Source organism: Hetaerina americana, unplaced genomic scaffold (assembly GCF_022747635.1).
Source record: "Hetaerina americana unplaced genomic scaffold, ioHetAmer1.1.p SCAF_7, whole genome shotgun sequence".
Lineage (NCBI taxonomy): Eukaryota > Metazoa > Arthropoda > Insecta > Odonata > Calopterygidae > Hetaerina > Hetaerina americana.
The window spans coordinates 41185536-41207835 of record NW_027287316.1 but is presented as its reverse complement, the minus strand read 5'-3'; the positions used below and the strand labels follow the sequence as shown (position 1 = coordinate 41207835).

The following is a 22300-nucleotide window of genomic DNA, read 5'->3' as shown; positions in this document are numbered from 1 at the left end:
GTAAGAATAGGAGATACCCCTGCAGAATTAGGAAGAGATTGCAGTGAAATGGAAGAAAGGAATTTTTGAGCATACATGCAGTAGGTAAGGAAGGAATGTGGCCAGAGAATTTCCTCAGATCAATGTTATCTACTACCTCAAATACCTTGGCATTGTACATGCTTTGCTAACTTGCTCAGTTTCCCCTCAGTTGTTGAATCAGTTGGCACTATAGACGTTGTAGATGCATGTATCTTTCATTAGGGATTGTAGAGGTGCTGAAAGCACTTAGTATTAATTCATATTCATCATTCATATTAGAGAATTAAATCACTAGCAATTTTTACCCTGAATTAGGAGCTTTGACATAAATGTATATTGATTACCCCACTACAATCAAGTGCAAAATATGGAAAATGTTGGAATAGAAGTACCTTCGTATTTAGATAAAGGGAAAGTTTGAATTCTACATGAAGCAGTTGGAGGATCACTAAAGAGCATTGTCAAGCCGAATCACTGGATTTTCAATTGTTTCAAGTAAGATAAGAACTATTTTATTTAAGATTTTTAGGGGAATAAAATATTTAATTGTATTAATAATTCAAAAGAAAAATTTATTACATTTACGAATGGCTTAAAAAATGCGTATAATTACCTGAATTCAAAACAGCCGGTGAAGTGCTTCCATTGAAACCAGCGCTGAATAATAGTCGGCCTTACAATGAACTAACAATCTAAATAAACAACTGCGCTCCAATATGCACGAGTTAAATGATAAGCGGACGATTGGGATACATTCAGGCTAGTTCGAAATGGGAGATAAACCATGTTGTTGGATACACCGCTCTAATTATAATAGGAAGTGAAATGTAGTGTTCACATATGGCGGAAGGAAATACGCACCATTTCGAGCTAACGTTATCTTTCGAGTTACCTAGTTTTACAGTAGAATTTAAATTTGACACCGACGCTCATAAATCTGAAATAGATAATTTTGAATCGAAGACAGCTAATAATCAATGGAATTTGTGATAACTTGGACGTATCCCAGTAAGTATATCACTTTGTGGAATAGCTTCTTTGATAACTACCTACGACCTTCTGCTGTTTAATTTAGTGGAAATCGGTTATATTAAATTTATAGGCTTAATTTTCCTTGATTTTGTGGTAATCTCGTTGTTGGTGATGGCTTATTGTGAGCAATATATATTTTATTGATTACCATTAATTTCTTTAATGTCTCAATAAAACATCCAGTTAGTTGATTATTTTATGTCCTCCAGTTTGTGTCGGTATGGTGTAGGTACTTGCGCCTCCTCCCGCAGTTCGCGAGGAAGTTACCCTTATTCCCCTGTCTGTGCAGTTCCTTGAAAGCATAAGTTAATGCAGTTTTCAAAACTTAGGAGTAAGAGTACCAAGTATTATTGCTGGGAGGTGTATCAGAATTTCACCCTTTGAGCTTTCATTTTACAATTCATTTTTTAATCACATGATTGTATTAAATAAAATGTACTCGTCTATTAATACTTTTACTCCTCTATCAGGGTTGGTGGCTTCGAATCCTTTCCTGAACTCCTTCAAAATTCTGTGTTTAATCACCATTTGGTCAACTCTAATTGTTCCTTCACTTGGATATGCATCAGAAACAAGAAGCCATGGCACTTGGCGGGATGAGGCGATGTGCCCATACTTGTATAAGGAAAAATTTCAGGGGTGAGATTTAATGTAAATATTTTTGTAAGCACCAAAGAATCAACTTTTTAACTGTCCAATTTTAATGTGAATTGCTCCGTTTTTGGCATGATTGTTATGAAACCAGTGGCAATATAAATTTGGTTAATATTTTTTTTGTTATTTAGTAATGGAATATTTAGTAAAAGACGTATCGTTTTCGGTGGGCTAATAATAAGTTGAGGGTTATGTTGGTAGAATAGAAAATTCATGTTCACCCAGAGCCGTGATTCAAATTGCAAACACCGAACTGTTAAATGCTGCGTAGATATATAAAGTATGATAGACACAGGGGTTTTAGTTGCACTGATTTTGAAACGGAAGCACATGACAGGATTCTGCTGTGAAAAATGACCCCGATATATGAGGACACCTTGTCCATTGACTGCAAGTGGCAGTATCTTGAACCTTATTGATGCCGCACTAGAGATCGCTTGTGGTAACAATCCTTGAAGGTAAACTGATCACTTCTTTGATAAACCAGCCTTCACAGGTCAATAGAAATTCGCGTGTTTACTCAAAGTGAAATTTATCTTTTCCATAATGAAATAAAGAGGATCCTATGTTCAAATTCTGATGATACTTCAATATGCCCAATCAAGCTGAATTCATTGTGATTTTTTGGTTATGAAAGCTTACTACGAAACTCCTGGTAGTAGAAGTCAAGGTACTGGCTCCTCTTGTGCTAAGTTAGAGAATTTAGTGTCTATTTGGCTCCACATGCACACAAAATAAACTAAAGTTAAGGTTGAGGGTAGTGTTTCTAGTGACTGCTTGGGAAATGGAAGAAACCAATAAGAATAAATTTAGTCTGCTATTTATAAATGATAGGGATGTTAAATGTAAATCAAAATCAATTGGTATAGTTTCAATCAAAAATTCGTTTTCATTCAAGATATACTACCTATTGAAGAAATTTTTATGACTTTACCCAATGACTTTTTACTTTGTGTATCATGAGAAATGCCTTTTGTTTTCTCTCCAGTATTCATTTCTTCTTAACTTCTGCTTGCTATCTTAAAAGACTTATTATCCATTCCTTGCTGTGCCCTGCTTATCCAATGTTCTCCTTTCTATTACCGCCTTTGTTTACCACTGCCTTTCAATTATTTCCTTTCCCCCACATTTTCTGTCTTTTTTGGATCTCCCCGAGTAACCTCCTCTCTTCGTCCACCATTTCTAAAACCTTAGTGGTTGTCTTCGTCTCTCTCTAACTTATTTTCCCCATTCCCTGTCACATCCACTTCTCAAAAGCATCCAATCTATGATTATCCTCTTGCCTCAAATACCAGGTTTCTCATCCATAAAGCACTGTACCACATTTTAAAGTCTTTATCAACGATTATATTGGAGGATTTTCCAGTATAGTGATTTGAGGTTTCATACTCAATAGATTTGGAGTGAATGTTCACCAGTTTCCCACAGTAATAATAATAATAAAAATATACCAAACTTAAAAACTGTCAATATTCCGCCCTTGCTTTCTCTGAGATTTTAGCCTGCCTACTGTTCCTAACTGATATTGCTCATATCATTGTCTAGTGACCCCAATTAACGTGCATCTCTGAGTTATTGACACAATTATTATTAATGTAATTCAGGATTTTTAGTATCACCAATATCGTTGGAGAGTTCATGTGGAAGATTTGCAAATTTTATGTCTCACATTTAATTAAAGAAGTGAAAGACGTCTGTTAAAAATCTTAAGGCTAGTTTGTTTTATAAAGACCTTTTCATTTGAAAGTCAACATGACATATGTTTAGAAATACTTTCTTCTGAAAATTTCAAAACCTATTTGTTGGTTTATACACAAAAAAATTTCTGTACTTTAACCTGTAGTATGAGTTAAAAGTCCTATCATTGATAATTTTATTATTGCTTCATATATTTGAAAATGCTCTTTTATCGAATGGAATATTGTTAATATATTTGCAGGGATTAGCCCTTTATGATTCATAAAAGTGTATTTGAATGTAACAGTCATAAAAGAGATTTTAATGATGATATGTTTATGAATGCATTTTTTTTAATGCATGCACATTTGGTAGAAAATTTTAAATCAAGGTATCATTATAAGAAAATTAAAAATTGTTGAAAATGTTATTTGCAATATAAATTGTGTGTTGCACCTGTAACCCTTGTACTGCAAGTGGTATAACTCTCATTGGTAGTCCAATATATGTTAGTTTGTTACCATTGTAAATGTGTTCTCAGTGCAAGAAAAGTCATTGCTTTCCAAAGTATTTCGTTGAATGTTGAACTATATGCATTGGGTGAAGGCAAATATAATTATTACTTAGGAAGGCTAAGCAAGTAAGATTTTCTCTGACTGGAATTTGATAAATGAAAGTTGATTCATACTTAGTGGCCAGGAGAATAGTAATGACACTAATTACGTCAAATAAAAATATAATATCTGTAGAAAAACAGTGAGGTTTGAAAGCTGTATTGTAAAAGTCATCCTTTGGTTTTTTTATTGTGGTGATGAAAGGGTATTTTTTATTTGTAAGCAAAATTTAAAAAGCTTATATTTGACTTGTTCAATGCAGAAGCATTTGCATAATGGGGCAACCGTACTAATGAGCTGTGATCTTTTAAGTAATTTGGCCAAGTGGTGCCTCATGTGGGAAGGGAAGTTAGTTTCTTTTGAGAGAGAAGGGCGTTGAAAATTTGTGATCATATGTAATGAAGAAGGATTTCAAATTCAAAGTCAGCCTGTGTTTTGCATTTTCTTTAAGTAATAAAAGAAATGGTTTTAGCAATGCATCTAATCACAGCCTCCTCAATTTCATCAGAATTGATATTTACTATTTGTATTCTTTTATTCCATTTCATCATGTGTGATAAACTATTAAACACTGATTTAAATGAAATTAGTTGTCTCTATGAATATAAATTTATGGAATTAACACAACATGTTTAATTAAGTGGGTCCTGGTAGTCCAGGGGTAGAGCATTGGACTACTGAGCAGGGTACCTGGGTTCAATTACTGGGCAAGCCTCTCTGGGCACCAGCTCTACCCAAGCTATGTGATTTTTTGGGGACCAGATCTTCCTGGGAAACCATAACTGGCACAGGGAAAGGAACTGGCTCCCCTACCTTGATGTGAATTTCACATGCCATTGCACTTAGTCCTGGGTAGACTCGCCTACCAAACGGACCGTCGTGTTGATTACTGTATTTATGGTTGTTTTTATTTAAACAAAAGAAATAACTTGGTAATTCCTCATGAACTTCCTTAAAATACAACCTAGGTTTCGATTTTGGGCCTGATGATGATGTCCAATGTCAAAACCTAGGTTTTATTTTAAAAAAATTACACGTGGAATTACCAAGTTACTTCTTTCATTTAAATATGCCGATTTAAATTACAAAAATATTGTATCATGTAACAAATTTGAAAGAATATTCTATGGAGTCACTGGTATTTCTGAACTGAATATTAAGAAAACTTAAGACCACATCTTTGCTATATTATTAATAAATGACTTTGGTTCTGGGGAATACAAATTTAATTATCGCATAAATTCACTTGACCAATATTAAGTGGATTCGTACAAAAGCTTGTTAAGGTTCCTGATAATTGTTTAGATTAGATCATACATTTACGTTTGAGTCATAAGCATGAGAGATATGTCATTGATGTCTCGAGCAATAAGTGTGTTTGATTAACAAATTCCTGATCTCATCTCTTGATTTATCTCAGGTATGATACAAAAGGAAAGTGGCATATAAATGTATACAGAGAGTCGGAGGAAGCAGCAGGTGACCTGAATAAATGCATCCTGACATGTTGCGAGGAAGGATATGACAGGGGTGATCAGCTGAATGACCGAGAGTGCAATGCCATTATTATGGTTGACAACAGATGTTTTCATGTAAGTATGCCAACACCAAGTGAGCTAGCTTTTTGTGTGCTTCACACAAGACGCCTTTCAACAATGGTTTATCTACATGGCCATCCGAGCATCTTTCCATGTAGCGGGGTCCTAGGCTAGCTGCATGACTTGGTGTTGCATTTGCGTTATGGCATACCAGCCAGCGATATCAATTTCTTAGGAGAGATCATGTAATACTCTCAGGAGTATCAATGCAGGATGTTCACTTGAAACATACCCTTTATTAATGCAAATAATCCAGCTACTTACATAGCGTGACTAAGAATAAATAATATTTATGGTATTAATACATGAATTACATTAATGCAATTTATGTGTTGGTATAATTAAACTAGAATGTGTATCAATGTAACAATTTCAGAGTGTAAAAATAATTCGCATTGACCAGGATTCGAATCCGGATCCCTCAATGTCCAGTCAACTGCTTTAGCCAGTTAAGCTATCGAGGCGTCCTCTTAAACTCTTAAATTTGGAAAAAGCTCTGAAACTCAAAAATCTCAGAGTTTAAGAGGACGCTTGATAGCTTAACTGGCTAAAGTACTCAACCAGACATTGAGGAATCAGGGTTCGAATCCCAGTCAAAGCGAGTGATTTTTACACTCTGAAATTTGTTGCATTGAAATGGATTAGCGGATAATTCCATTAAAAGTTTCTGTTGCGGCATCTCCCGCAGTTTCTTTGAAATCTAAAATGTGTAGTTTAATTCTGTTATGGTATACATAAATATTTTACTACATTGGGTCTACCCTTTTAAGTTAGGTCAGTATAACAGTAAATTCACTTTATGGTACATCTAAGAAATAACTCATAACATAAATCATTACTTGGTTACTTACACCATGATTCAGACAATGACTGTATTTGGAAAATTCATATTTTATAGGATTTGGTTGTATCCATCATGGTTTTTCTTAGATTTCACTCTAGTTAACAATTATGTACTTATTGTAATATTTCTTTATTTTATGCTCTGATAAAATTTATGTCAAACATGTTTAAAAATATGCATTTGTATTGTTAATGTTTTGTAGCAATGGATGACTCCTTCAAAGCTAATAGTTTTCCTTCTGATCATGGAATATCAATCTGATCATTAAATATTTTCACTGTTTTGTCTTCTAAAATATGATGAATGTCATGGAATTTTTGTCGTGTAAAACCTTATGACAGTAAGAAGTATTCCAAAATAACCAACTTGTTTAAGTACTAGGCTTCATCCTCTATCCTAACCTGGGATTATCATGTTGTGTGCATGTATTAAACTATCTTGAGTCATTCCTTTTAAGAAAACTAAAAACTTTTCTACCTAGAGCATTCTTTGTTAATGCCGACTATGTACTTCTTCACCACTCTCCCTGTCATGCAGATTGAAACTATGGGACAATTCCTCTGATGCACAATCTATCATTATTCGAAAAATGAAAGCTGTCAGAATAATTTTAAATTCAGATTATAGAGATCAATGCAAACCATTGTACTTAGCTAATTGTGTTATGATAGTTGCACCCTATACATTTATGTTATCGTACATGGTGTCATAGAAAATGGTAATAATGTTGACAAGATCCAATGTACATAGTAATGAAACAAGAAATGAACACCAGCTAAATAAATCATATTCCCATTTGGCTAAGACCCAAGGCTCTGTGAAACGTTTGAGTATTATTTGCTATTTGATCAACTACTAGCTTCTGCCTGTTGCACCAACATTTCAGCATTCAAAACCAAACCATCATTAGCTATCAGCCAAGCCTTTTTACTCATGCCAATGACTTTTTAAGGCCGACACTTGGTACTTGGTATTCAAGTAAAATGTATGTAAATGTGTATCCAGGTACTATATTATGTTTTTAACATTTTGATATTGTGGTGTGCAACCATCATTAGATAAATAAGTATTATTTTTACAACATATTGATGAAGTAATCACCATTGGCTGTTTTTGTATTTCATTTGTTTAGGATTATTCAAAGAAAATACGGAAGTCAGAAAAATTTACATTGTTTTGAGATGATATTGAAATAAAACTTGCGTTTTCATGGATATTATTTCAGGTGTTTTGTAAGGACAATGATGAGTGCATGCCAGTGAAGCAAGAAAAGGGAAAAGGTGTAGTTTTGGTATTGGTGAAACCAGTTATGATGGGAGATGAAAACATTAGCTGGAATGACATTGTTGGCATTTCATCCCATCTTGATGGGCCAAGAAAGGAACCTCCGATGGCAAGGTGAGTGGAAATACTAAGTGGTATACCAACCTTAATCATCTATAAATCTTTAAATGCAGTGAAGCTTCCATAACTTTTCTTAATTAATAAATCTGAGTCTTGGTGAATTTCCTTTTACACTCAATATAGCTGAATTCCTGCCTCTCTCTTAAGAATAAGCGTGGCATACAACAAATGAGTTTTCTCTTTACTCAATCAATTAAAAAAAAATTTTGAAATTGTTTTATATAATTAATATACATCATGCTCAGTAAAAGGTAATCTACTATTCACATTTCAGTATGGTTTTAGGAGTTCTAGATCTACTTCCTCGGCTACTTACTGTATAATAAGTCAAATATGGTCTCATCTGGACACAAGATTACAATCCCTTGCCACATTCTTTGATGTCTCCAAGGCCTTTGACCTTTTAAACCATAAATTTCTTCTTTCAAAACTTTGTAGCTTTGACATAAGAGAAACATTTTTTTGATTTGATCAAGTCATATTTGAGTGGTAGACAACAATGGGTGCAGTTTTGGGATTTGCATTGTTTTGCCTTTGAAAAGATGTTAAAGTTTACATCCCACAGAGTTCAGTATTGGGTCCAGTGGTCTTTCTCTTGTATATTAATGATCTCTCATGTTTATTAATTGAGTAACTGGTACTCTTCATTGCCCTATGCTGATGATACTAATGTTTTTGTGTCTACTGCTTCTGTTGAAAACATAATTTCTAGATAGACTGCTGTTCTTCTGTATGAATGTTTTAATCACAGTTCTCTTAGTTTAAATGCAGATAAATCAAATCTAATTTATTTTACTAAAAAACTAAGCTATAACAGTTATTATTGTTACAACATCAGAAGTGGTAGAAACATGCACCAAAATTATGTCAGAGCTAGGAATCCTAAACCCTTGAGCCTAATAATGTATGACCCTAATTCTATACAACATAATTCCTTGCAAAATAAAAAATGTATAAATTAATGTTTCTGTTTACATATCAACTGCATCCAAATTGAAAAGAAATATTTTCTGCTCAACAGATAAATTCATACAGCCATGATTGCATAGGTGTTGATATATATTTTTATGGTGTGTCCTGTACTTTTATGTGCTAACAAATGGCTGGTTAATAAATGGTTATTCTTACATTATTATCATTACTTCCTCAAACAGTTCACTAATGACCCGCGGCAGGCCAAGGACATGTATAATTGGCTCAGATTCAGTATGCCTACCTGGAGAAGAGTGTGTTCCCCCCATTAGAAGGGGTCATCCAAGTAATATGGGCTACTGCATGTGTCCTGAAGGTCAACACTCAGAGGGCTGCTTATTACAGGCTGACATGGGTCACAAAACAGAGGACGAGGAAGATGAAGGTATCTTGAGGAAATTGTTTTGTCAAAGTTATCCTTTCTAGCTGGATAACTTAAACGATCGATTGGTTCGGGCTTCAATTTGTGAAAATGTTCCTTATTATTGAAATAGCCAACACTGCTTAGTATTTTTCTACAATTAATGTTAAATATTGACTGTAGCTGCAAAGGTACTCATTAAATATATGTGACCATTATCAAAGATGAAGTGTGGAAAAATTCTAAGTGGTGCTTGTTTGTAAATATGAAGAAGATGAAGGTATCTTTAGGAATTTGTTCCTTATCCTTAACAATCATTCAAAGTTGTGCATAAATTTCATCATGTATGTCCTCTGTCCAAAATGTGCCTCATTAAGATGAAATTGGAGGCAGAATTTTGGTAAAGGGGATGAATCTTTCAAAAATACAATAAAAAATTGCTGGATTGCACAACTTTATGTCAGGGTTTCGTTCCTTGAAAATGTGTTGTTAAGTGACCTAAGTGCCCTTTGTACATTTTTTCTTTTAATGAAATGGTTGATACAATCTTTAATAATTGCGAAACGAACTGAAACAGATATTGGAATGCATGTTCAGAATTCATAATGATATACAGGGTTCGTCCGGAAAATAAGTGTACTGACTCCTGGGCTGGGCGCGCCGCTCCAGGCGCGCCCAGCACCGCTCTGACGGGCTGCGATTGGAGGGAGGTATGTTGGCAAGCGACGCTGAAAAAGGCAGTCGGCTCTGAGCTGTGGTGTAGTGAGGAGCTCTGTTAACGCGAACCTCCACGCTCGACCCACGTCACGGAACACGATGCCGAAGTTTTTGGAGCAGCGTTATTCCATCAAATTTGCGGTAAAGCTTGGGAAATCGTCTACCGAAACTGTCGGTATGATTAACCAGGCTTACGGGGAGTCAGCCATGCCCAGAAACATGATCTTTTGGTGGCACAAGATGTTCGTGGAGGGCAGAGAAGAGGTCGACGACGAGTCTTCGAGAGGTTCCCGATGATGCCTTCGCGGGAGCGTTCCAGGAATGGGAACGCCGCTGGAACATGTGTATCGACTCACAAGGGTCCTATTTTGAGGAATATTAGCTTAAGATATGTAAAAGTGTAATACATTTTTTTTCCTGAGCTCAGTACACTTATTTTCCGGACGAACCCTGTAATAACAGTCATGGTATCAATTTTGTGCACAACAAATGCATTTACTCTTTTCTCAATCAAGGAAAACATCTTTCTTTCATTCCTAAACATATTTTTTAGATCTTGGTTCATTAGTTGAGGTAGGTGTCCAACTTGGACCAGAAGTTAGAGTTTAAAATATTGTATTGCTTATGCAGTTATTTATCATGGGCTTACTCTAGTTTAAGAAAGTAATAATGAGAACTGAAGACTAAATGTTGTACTTTCCATGATTGAGATCTTTCTTTGTGCACCGTTGTCATAAGGAGTAATTTAAGGGGAAAGCACGCATCTATTAAGCTCCCTTTCTCTGTCAGTTCTCCAGCAATGGGTATCTAGCGATGTCAGTGGGATTCATCTGGCAATATTATTAGTAAGTTTACCCAGAATTTTAATTGCCACTATTTTTTAGGCTTAACAGGGGACATCTTCACTAGACAAATACAAAGGGTGATTACATTTTGTCATAGTTTCTGATGAAGTAATTATTATTCATATTCTACCACCAAAGGTAGTTTTTGGCTCGAAGGCACAGACTATGTTACAGTACAATGATGCCTTTACTTGCCTATTTCTAACAATCCTGTCCTCTCCATGCAACATGCGTATCCTATTCCTGCCCCTTCCTAGTTTGCCTAACATTCTTTCCTCTATCAGAGTCTTTGGCATTCCATTGCCAATCAAAATGCTCTGCATCAATCTTTCCTGCCTCCTTTAGATTTCTCCCAACATAGCTCATATCTCCCCCACCAGTACTAGCACTTCCTCATATCTATTCCTTTCTGTCCACTTTACCTTTATATGAAGGAACATGTTCACTAAATTGCTACGGTAAATACTATGTACTCACTATTAATTGCTTTTCACAGTATTAAAAAGTACGTACTGAAATGTGATTTTCAGGTGTGTTTGATGAGGAAGTTGCTGAAAGCAGTATTCATGTGTCCACTGTCGATCCAAGAAAACCTTCAAATGTAAGCATTCAAGTCTTTTCAGATGTTTAATTGTGTGACCATACTGAACAATTATTGCATAAAATCACTTGAAATAATTATAATTGTCACTTGTCCTTTTCTGTCATCTAAATCAGTTCATAATTGTTGTCTTATGTGCAATTTAATGGAGTTAAAGGATTTGGCTACTTATTCAAAGAAACTGCAGGAGATGTCTTGACAGTAAATTTTAATGGAGTCATCCGCTAATGTGCATTACAGTGCAACAATTTCAACATGTAAAAATAATCCCAGTCAAGGCGAATGATTTTAAAATTTGAAATTATTGAATTTTGCTTCTAGTTAATACCATGTGGTGTCATTCGTGAATGTTGCCTTATATAGTTCATTTAGTTCATTAGCTCTACATATGTATGTTAACTTTATATATATAGCTTATTAGCTTGCCAAATCAGGTGGCAGGGGATCTGCTTAAGAAGTCATTTGGTAGATATATAACGTGTATGTTATACCTGTATGTAATAATGTAGTTTTCCAAATGTTTCCCATCTTCTTCTGCGACAGATCTTGGAAGACTACCCAGTGGAAAATGTTGGTCTTGGCTTGCCCTCCATAGACAATGCGCAGCTAATCTCCAGTGCGCAGTCCAAGCCTTCATCAACTACTTCACCTCCCCCAAAGACCCTGGAAGTGTCTGTCAAGAGTCAAACTGTGCGCTTGCCTGAGAATGAAGTCATGCTATCAGCATTTGTCATCCCTTCAGAAAAGCAAGGTGAGGATCTCTCATTTCGTTATTGATTTTTTTCTTCTCATTTCTGTTGGGACCTTCAACCAGTCTTTATTTTTCGAAAGCATCTTGTGGTTTTCCTTGCTGATGTGATTTAGGATCCATGGCAAAACCCCATAGAAAATAGCCGGCACCAAAGTTTTTGTGTGCTCCATCTAAAGGGTATCCCTGACTTCCTCTTCCATCCATTTCTATCATGTAAGCATTGCTGTCAAGGATGCTTGTTGATTTGCCACCAAAATATGAGATTTTTCATGGTATGAAACATTTTACTGCGACCTAGGACCTGCAATGCATGACTTTTGCTGCTTCTTTTTTTACGGTTAATTCCTAAATGTCAGGTTAACCATTAAAATTGAAATATATAGCTGGGTCCTATTTCTCAATGCTATCGCTAATTAATAAGTCCCTCGAGAAATCTAAAAACTATTATGCTAAACCATTCTTTAATCATGTTCTTATAATTGCAATGAGTAATAAAAATAAGTATTGTGATGATAAGCTTCAAGGATTTTAGTGTTTTTTTTTAACTTGTAAATTCCCAGGTGTCCTGTGCTTAAAAGAGTGGATTGGGATGGGAGGTGAGGGTATTTGGGGAGTTGTGTTGCAAATCAAATTCAGCCCAAGAGGAAGGCGAATGATTTTAAAATTTGAAATTATTGAATTTTGCTTTTAGTTAATACCATGTGGTGTCATTCGTGAATGTTGCCTTATATAGTTCATTTAGTTCATTAGCTCTACATTTAATACATCATATTAAAGTTGAGTGTTATCATGTCAACTTTAATATGTTGTATTAAAAAAGTTAAAATTTTTGAGTAAATTTTTACAGAAATTGTTATTTGTTTTTTTCCCCAATTTTGATGCATTTATTTTATTGGAAAAACTTGAAACGTGTCTTAATGTGTCAAGTGTTACTTAAGTACTTGACTCATTAGGAGTTCATTTGTGAGACAAAAGGGAATCGTTGCATAAATAATTTTAGGTGAATACCTATGCGAGGTAAGTGCAGGGAGAATGAGTACTTCAGCTTCAACAAGATCTCCCTTTATTGGGGAGATGCAATTACTGTATGGCATTTTCTATCATGATTAATTTTTTACTTTGAGAAGGGACAAATTTTTTTGCATGATATTTAGTTGGAGTAAATATAAATTTTGTTAAATTAGCCAGAGGGTTAACTTCAAAGTTGTTTCTAATTTAACTTAGCTGGAATTCATTTTATCAAGTTTTACTATGAAGTAAAATGTAATATATATTAGTTACTTGCTCCAAAATCTGCCTGTATACGGTAACAGGCCATTATATTTGTGGTTCAATACCTGTACCTCTGTACTGTACCTGATTCTTCTCATGAACTATGTATGTGTGTGGAATCTATGTAATAGGGTATCATTGTGAATGTTTCTTCTTCACGATGACAACTTTAGAAATTGTTCTTTTAATCTTGTTGGATTGGGATCATATTTTCAGGTGAGCATTACACGTATGAGTGGACATTGCTCTCACGGCCTGGTGGTGATGAAGCAGCTGACACTGGCACCATGCAGGACAAGAATGGCCCTAATCTCAGATTGGGCAACCTCAAAGAGGGTTTCTATTCATTCCAAGTAATAGTAACGGGCCCTGATTCCATTGGAAAGCAAATTGCAAATGTTACAGTTTTACCTCGTAAGTTTCCGGTAGATGCTGATGTGCATGTGCTCATTTACATGTATTTATTATTTGTTGCTTGTGTGGTGTTTAAATTCAAGTACAGTCCTACACATGTTTTTTTTGTTCTGCTATGAAATCTAATGAAGATTCATCGAAAGTTTAAAAGGGTACGTCAACTTACAAAATGCTCCATGTGTAAAAATTATTATTATTCTTACTTGACCTGTTGATATGAACTTACGAGTGCTATCAAGATATTGACTTTGATGTTTTCCAAGGTCAGCATATCACAGACTACGTAATGGGAGGAAAAATGTAGTTAAATTTGCCCAAAGGCATGCGTTTTCAATGATATTGTTGCCTTATGCATTTCCATTAGCTCAGTTTAATCGACTATGCACAAATTTTGTACTGTAGAATGTATGCATGTTTAACAGTAAACTTTTTATAGTGGAATGAGAATTGTTGTTTTGCATGTGTTTAATTCTTGATTATTATATTTCAAAGATACTCTGTACCTAAAGACTATTGTTTAAATACTCCAGGGCATCTTTCTATGCTCCACATCTGAATACTCTTTTTTATTGTTTGAGGATTTGTTTTATGAAATGTCTCTATTGAATAGTGAATTTTTCATTGAAAATTAGAAATATTGGTAAGCCATCCCAATTTTTTTCTCCTAAATTTCTAATTCTGGGGATGAGTTGATTGAGTTCCTATAGGGTAAAATGGAAAATTGGTTTTTGAGAAAGAGACTTTTTAAGATACCAATCCTACCACAAGCATTTCATTCACAAGTTGAGGTATCACAGTTCATTTAATGGAAACAAGTGGCGGTAACTTGGGGTACAAAATGCATGAAATGCAGTGTCAATGTCAAGTAGTCTATTGCTAAAAACCTGTGTCTTTTATGAAAGCATGAAGTAATTTTCATTCTTATATTTCAGCTAAACGCAAAAATCGTCCTCCTGTGGCTAAGGTTACCCCCTTAACTCAAGTTGTTCGTCTGCCAAACACTGGTGCTGTACTTGATGGATCTGGGTCATCAGATGATGACCAAATAGTTAGCTATCATTGGGAGTTACAACAAGGTCCTCTGGGATATCAGCCTCACCTACCAGCCACTAGTACCCTTCAACTGGATAATCTAACTCTGCCTGGAAATTATACTTTCAAGTAAGTAGCAGTAATGTCTTCTTTCTTGTTCAAAAATGTTCAAATCAAATTGGATTATTAGGGTGGTTTGAAAAGTCTGTCCAAAAATTGAAACTGCTTAATTATTTGGAATAAATCATTTTTATTTTATGACATAGTCTCCATTAAGACTTATATATTTCATCCAATTTTGCTCCCTTTTCTTAACCCCTTTCAAATAATTCATTTGATCCAACTTTGTAAAATTGGCATTGTTACAGGCATGTTCTTGCAATTTTTCTCTTTGTTTGAATAAAATTTCCTTCCTGCCTGCCATTTCTCTATATTAGAAAACAGTAGTTGTAGTAATCTGGGGAATAAAGGGGATGGGAATGAGTTGGAATTGTATTACCATCAATTTTTAGCCACAACAGCAGCATAGGAGTGATCTTCTACATTGTCGTGATGGAAAAGGACTTTATTTTGGGTTCAATCTCTGAATTTTTCCTATCCTTTCTGTTTTTAAATGGTCTAATAATGAAGCATGGTATGCAGTTGTATGAGTTACCCTTTTCCAAATAGTCAATGAAGATTATTCCTTGTAAATTCTAAAAAAAAACTTTACTCACCATTACCTTCCCAGCCAAATGAATGGTCTTTGCCTTCTTTGGTGCAGACCCCCCCTGTTCATTTTTCACCCATTCCTTGGACTGTTCTTTGCTTATATACTAACAATACAAGGTTTGTCCTTGAAGTGATGCAATTATATCTGTAAAAATTTTTTTTTTCAAAATATCATTACAAAAATTTAAAATTCTTTGACGTAGTCTTCTATGTCATCTAATGTTTGCCAGTTACTCCTCCATGCAATGCACGCATTCTTGAAGACATCAACAAGGGCCTTGTTTGGAACGTTTGTCATGGCAGGTTGGATTGCTTTGATGTTCCCAAAACAGATTCCTTGAGGTTGGTCTTGATTCTCGGGAACAGGGAAAGTTGTGCTGGAGCCAGGTCAGGATTGTATGGGGGTGGGTGTCAAGTTGTAGACAGGAACTCCTGGATGCACTGAGAGCGTTGTCATGGTGCAACCATGACTGTCATGAGTGCCATGGTGATTTTTAGATTCCTTGTTTGACGCATTAGATAAGCTCTCCAAGTATGGCATGTTTTACCGTATGTCACCTTGCTGAAAGGTGTGTATACTCATAAGTATCAAGAGCCCATTTCTAATTATTTCTCCTCCAACTATGTGCTCAAAGTCTGCACTGCCTATATTTCCAATTGCGGCATTGGGTATAGTTACTCGAGGGCATGTAAAATTGAATGTCGGTCAGTGTTACAGATGCAAATTTCTGTAAATGAAAAAAAAATATTTTTTCAACAGGCTTACAGTCATTGATTCAGATGATGAATCCAGTTCTGCAGTTGGGAAGATTGAGGTTGTTAAGGAACGAGATTATCCACCTGTCGCAAATGCAGGCCAAGATGTTATTGTACATATGCCACACAATGCAGTCACTCTCTATGGTAACAGGAGCACAGATGACAGGGGGATTGTTTCCTGGGAGTGGACCAAGAGACCAGGGGACAAGGCTGTGGATATGCAGGTATGTAAAGGACATAATTCAAAGGTTAGCATAAGAATTACCATGAGAAGTAATGGACATATTGTTTAAGATTGTAGATCGGGTGGAATGGGGTTCTGGTACATTCACTTATGTCAAAAAATATTTTTATTGTTATAATCATATAATCATTACTACGTGATGTATCTATTAAACCAAATATATGTTGTGAACATTTTGATGAATAGTAGTGTCAGAAATTTATATCATTCAGTAATTTTTAGATCATCTGGCATTTGAAAATGATTACATGGAGCCTAACACAAACTACTTAAAATGTTAAGATGTTGTTCATATATCTTCCCGACTGGAATACTGTGATGATAGAGTAACTTGTATGCCATGATGTGGGTGTCTCTAATGCAAAGTTCGCTTGAATGTTACAGGATCAATTCCTTTGTGCTGATATTTTTTAATTAGAGGAGGGGGTCACTATCATATCAAATTGTGAATATGTAGAAACCAAAAAGCAAGTACAGTCAATCATGCTTAAAATATTAGTTACAGAAAACAGTCTGCTCTCTATTATGCTCAGAAAATTACAATTGAAAACATGAAAGTGTTTCTTAAATGTTATGCAGGAAAGAGAAATGCTCCTTAAACAAATTTCATAATTGTTGGGCAACATGGGTTACATTCTTTTCATTACTGCCATGAAACATCCCTTAGTGGATAGTTTCATGATAGCAAACTACTACATGCTTTACAATCCAATTTCCATTTTATATCATTTAATTTTGTAAAAAAAAACAACCTGAATACCGCAGGCCTTGCAGAGGCATGCTGTACAATACTGCATTTCAAAAGATCTACAGAAGGCACAACATAAGTATTTTTAGCCCAAAATAAAGTAAGTAACCATTCTGTTGTGATTATCCTTTTTGAGTGGCCAGTAATTTATTTACTTTGTTGATTATAATAGCTATGTTGCAGATCATTACAAGACTATTTGAATTTTCTTAACCATCCAAACGAAATTGATGTTTCAAGCTGTGGTTCTAGTGATATTTTTTTGCTGGAAAAATTCTTTGCTGCTTTCTTTTGCTAAAGAGTGTTTGTGTTGATTGATACTTCCACGAATTTTAATTTATAATTATCTGGCTGTTTAAAGATTTCTCTCTTGCAAGTGCCATTATTTTTCTTAACTTACTGACATTAAAAAATTGTACAAGTGTGCATTTCATGATGACAGATATACCTTCTGCTTAATTCAACTCGTGAAAGTAAGGTCTCATAACTGATTTTATAGTATTTAAATGTTTAGTGTTTCTTACAGAAGATTATTTTATAGTGTTTGATTTGTTTTTTTTTGTGTTACATTTGAAGTTGATGTTTTGGTCCTATCATCAACATCTGACAGTCATTAGGAGTCATGCTGGATAATGGAAATCTCAAATTTTAGAAAGTGATAATCTAAGAAAAGAAGATTATAATGTATGTTAAAATTATCAATACTGGCTCTGGAAGTCTGATGTTTATTTGTTTGCGTTCATTCGAATGGCCCAGCCATGGCGAAATCAGTAAGTTATGGTTTTTGTTGTAAAAATGAAAATGTGAATTCTTCCTTCGATATTATGCCTGCCTGAACAAGTTATAGATTCATTGTGATGAGTATGGGATGAGAGTCAGTGATAAGATAACAAATAAAGTTATATTTTCATAAAAGGGAACAAATAAGATTAACATAAAAGTCAGGAATGATAAATTAGAGTAGGTGGAGCTGTGTTCATATATTTAGAAAATTTTTTGAAGGAAGTGGCCGGAGTGGTAAGGACATAAAAAAAAAGAAATGCGTGTACTGAAGAAGCTTTTAAAATGAGGAGGGAATTGATGGCAGGGACCTTAAGTAAAGAAGAGACCGTTGAAGTCTTTGGTGTGGAGCATATTTTTATATGGCTTGGAAATTTAGTCATTTAGGAAAAGAATAGATTGGCTTTGGATGTGGAGAAGAATGGAAAAAGTAAAATGGACACAATGGAGAATCACCAATGAAGTTCCATGAATGGTAGGAGAAGGGTAAGGGTTTTAGGGAGAATTTCAATGCACCCAGGGAAGTGGATGGAGAGCATCTCTATGGAGGGGATGTCTCTAAAGACAGTGGAACGATAAAGACTGATAGAGAGTCTTCGATTGCATGTAATGCTTCTTCCAAAGCGGGTAAAATTTTCCACTAGAGGTAATTGCTCTGCTTGTGGCACTGTGTTCAGCTGGATTCATTTGCATTATAGTATTTTTCTTTTCATCCAGTTGATATCCTTATTCTACTCTTTTAAGTGATTGATTGGGTTCGGCAATACCTATAGGTCATTTCAATTCCCTACTTTAGTTGTAATGCGATCTGCAAAGCATATAATTTAATTTATTTCCCCATTGGCCTCAATACCTTCATTACTCATTCCTTTTTGAATCTTTTTTAACTCTTCGAAATATGTTTACTAAATGTGTTTGAAGAGGGATTTGTCACTTACTACCTAGGATCTCATGTGATCTCATGTAATATACCATGTTGAATAGGATATTTACGAGGTGATTCAAGTGGGATAAAAACTGACTCATTCGCCTTTGATGAAATATTTTGCAGAAGAGTTATTTATAACTGAGGATACGGACATTATATCCTTTAAACTCTTTTTTATTCTTCTATAACTTTTCTGATTTCATCATGCCTTCATTATCCCTTCACTGCAGAGTGGCCACTTATCCCTCCTCCATTTACTAAGTCAAGGAGTCACTTCTCTCTTGATAAGTCCAGTTGAGAAAATTCATGAAACAGTAGTGAAATACATACTGAATAGTAATTTGGTGACCTTGTCTTAATGTTGCTGAAAGCAGGTAGGTATTCCATTGTAATAATGGCGTATGCAACATGAATTTACTCTCATGTAATCATTTAGGTTTTGAATAAAATAATATATGTAGATTATATTTGAAAATATACATGGCTGATTGTTCTAATTGTGATTGTTTGTAGTTATTAAGTATTTTTATTAATAAATGTCTAGCTATGAAAATTAAAAAGAGCATGGTTTGCATTTATGGAAATAATCCATTAACAGTTGTAATATGTATGTACTAATAATAACCAAGTGGTTTGTTTATCAATCAAGAACATGGTCACTTCTGGAGAAGAATTATCTCAATTAATGCAGAGCGTAATAATTGCAAAGGTACATGCAACAGCCAAGGACAAGAAGTGACCTTTTTCTTAACCTTAACACATTTGTCTTCTACATTTTCGTTGCTTTGCTTCATTAAAATAGTTTCTGTGACAGCTAAATGGCATAATGCTATGTGTTTACAATTGAATATTGTAGTCTCAGGAAATAACTTCAGTTGTGACTTGGTGGTATTTTTTCATGAGGAAAAGAAACAACTTTGCAATTCCATAGACACAATATATTTGCACGGCTTAGGTTTTCTTGCACAGCAACGAGACTTACCTTATGCAAAAATGGTATGTTTGTGTAATTACAAAGTTGTTTCATTTCTCTTTAGTTAAGTGATTAGTTAATGAACTCAAAGTACATATGAACTAACTGCATAATTTATATCTGTGTGCATTATCAACTTCTCTAAAAATTCTGATTCCTTGTGCATTTCCTCGAATTACAAATATTTATTACAGGTATCCCTGAATTAGGCAATATCATCTTTTTTCAAATAAATGCCATATTAATTGAAATCTCATGTAAAGTAAAATGATAATATTATTGGTAAATCAGGGTAAAAGCATGGTTGCTAATTAAGGATGCATATATACTCTCTGCATTAACTGCATCCACAGCGTGACCACTGCATGCGTAGTATAAAATTATTTGACTGAATTCCCCAGCTCCACCAGTCATATAATTAGTAGGTTGAATTGTTCATCATGAGCATTGTCAAATAATTTAATGGAAGAAATGCCCAAGATGAGCCTATGACTTTCGAGGGATACCTGTATGTATTTTGTGAGCTACAGAATGCACAGAATTATAGCATGCAAATCATGATGTGTATCCTACAACTTCTTTACCCTGTGTTTCACTTCAAGAACACAAGAACTCCAAACCTTGAGCTATCTAATTTAGAAGAAGGAATGTATATATTTGCCTTGAAAGTTACTGACAATTCTGGGCAGAGCTCGACAGCTGATGTGCATGTCTTTGTGAAAGCTCCAACCAAAAAGCCCCCTGTTGGTGAGTAACCCGTTGACTCCTTAGCTTGCTGATACTTAAGTTATGTATGTTTTTATTCTTTCAGTGCATGAAATATGTTGAGTTTTTTAAGTGTATAAAATACCTTACTTTGGTGTGCCTAATCTAATATAAAGTATGTGGAAAAAATGCAGAGTGAGAGGTTACCAAGAATTTTGCACTTGGCTTAAACATGTAAAGTTATAGGCATATTTCAGGTGTAGCTCTTCTCTTAGAAGGAATTTTTAATATTTATTTTTAGAGATTTAAAAACAAGTATTTGTCATTTATCCTTCCTGAGTTATTGTTGTTGCATTCTTTTTGTTTTTTACGTGTGTCTGTCATTGAAAAAATAAAAACTCTCACTTAAAGACAATATTTTTGGCATTCTTTGGTATTTAAATTTTGTTCATGAAGTCACTTGTCTCAAGAAGCACCATGAGACTCCTCTGTAGAGGCTTAACCTGTAAATAGGAATGATATTAGTGTGTTAATAATACTTCAAGTGAAATAAATGACATCTTTCATTAATTATTTAACTAAAAAATCATTTGTGAAAAGGATTCAGTAGTATCATAGAATACTTGTTCTCCAACCTCCGCAGAATGACAGGTATAGCATCAATGTTCCAGAATAAAATATATTTGAAAAAAAATTATTACTATACCTGTGTACGGATTGTCTCTGAGTTAGGAAAATCCTCAACTTATGTAAATCTAAATTTACAAGTCAAGTCTAGATCGGTCTTCACTCTGAAAGACTTCTTTTAGTTTCTCAGTTGGAGGCCAGAATAATGTAATATGTGTTTGGGTGGATAAGTCTTTGGAGAAAGAATGTAACATAATAGTCACACTGTGATAAAGGAGCCACCCCTGCTGTTTGATTTTTGTCCATGTCATGTATTGAATTCATTTCATTTTAGCACATGCTATACATGATGTTGTGACACAAAATATCCAATATTGCCTCTGTGCTTAAGTTGATGTGATGAAGGTGGTGTAATATATTCCTTGTGGATATGCAGTTCTGTGTTTTTATTCATGTTGTCTTACTTTTCTGTTTAGCTAATGCTGGTGGGAATGCTTCCATGTCTTTGCCAAGAACCTGGTATGTTCTAGATGGATCGAAGAGCTCAGACGACGTGGCCATTGTTGATTGGCACTGGGAGCAACTCAGGTTAGTTTGTATGTTCTATTGCATCTTTACTGAACATTGGATTTAGCCAAATAAAAAGTTATCTGTTGGATGATATTTTACTGGGGAAGTGTTTCTCATTTGTAAGGGAACATATAGCTTATTGTAAAAAATTTTAATATTTTATGTTTTTGAATTTTGGTTAGAAACAGTGTCAACCTGAAGTGTTTTTGGCACTGTAGGCAGGTGAAACTTCTTGCTCTACTCGCATATATTTTCACTGTCGAGGAAGTGTGGTGAAAATACGAGGGTTGTCCGGAAAGTAGTACCTATTCACTCTGTACCAATCACGTATGACACAAGTCGCTGCCTTTTAATCTCAAACGCCTTCAGTTGTTTATCTGCTCATTGTGTGTGAAGTTTTCAAAGTTGTCATTGTTTTTTTGTTTCTTCATCATTGTTTTAGAAAG

General features: G+C 34.8%; 1 protein-coding gene across 1 annotated transcript in view; it reads left to right on the top strand.

The window, feature by feature from the left end:
- Positions 1 to 764: 764 nt before the first annotated feature.
- Positions 765 to 22300, top strand: part of LOC139696649 (dyslexia-associated protein KIAA0319-like protein) — a gene marked incomplete at its 3' end in the record, with an annotated part of 34614 nt that continues 13078 nt past the window's right edge. Inside the window, exons 1-12 of the mRNA XM_071595465.1 lie at positions 765 to 1029; positions 1524 to 1692; positions 5419 to 5590; positions 7666 to 7838; positions 8999 to 9201; positions 11270 to 11340; positions 11884 to 12091; positions 13580 to 13777; positions 14710 to 14938; positions 16281 to 16503; positions 20555 to 20699; positions 21761 to 21872. Of these exons, the coding sequence (XP_071451566.1) occupies positions 999 to 1029; positions 1524 to 1692; positions 5419 to 5590; positions 7666 to 7838; positions 8999 to 9201; positions 11270 to 11340; positions 11884 to 12091; positions 13580 to 13777; positions 14710 to 14938; positions 16281 to 16503; positions 20555 to 20699; positions 21761 to 21872 (1934 nt within the window). The remainder of the gene's footprint in view (positions 1030 to 1523; positions 1693 to 5418; positions 5591 to 7665; positions 7839 to 8998; positions 9202 to 11269; positions 11341 to 11883; positions 12092 to 13579; positions 13778 to 14709; positions 14939 to 16280; positions 16504 to 20554; positions 20700 to 21760; positions 21873 to 22300) is intronic.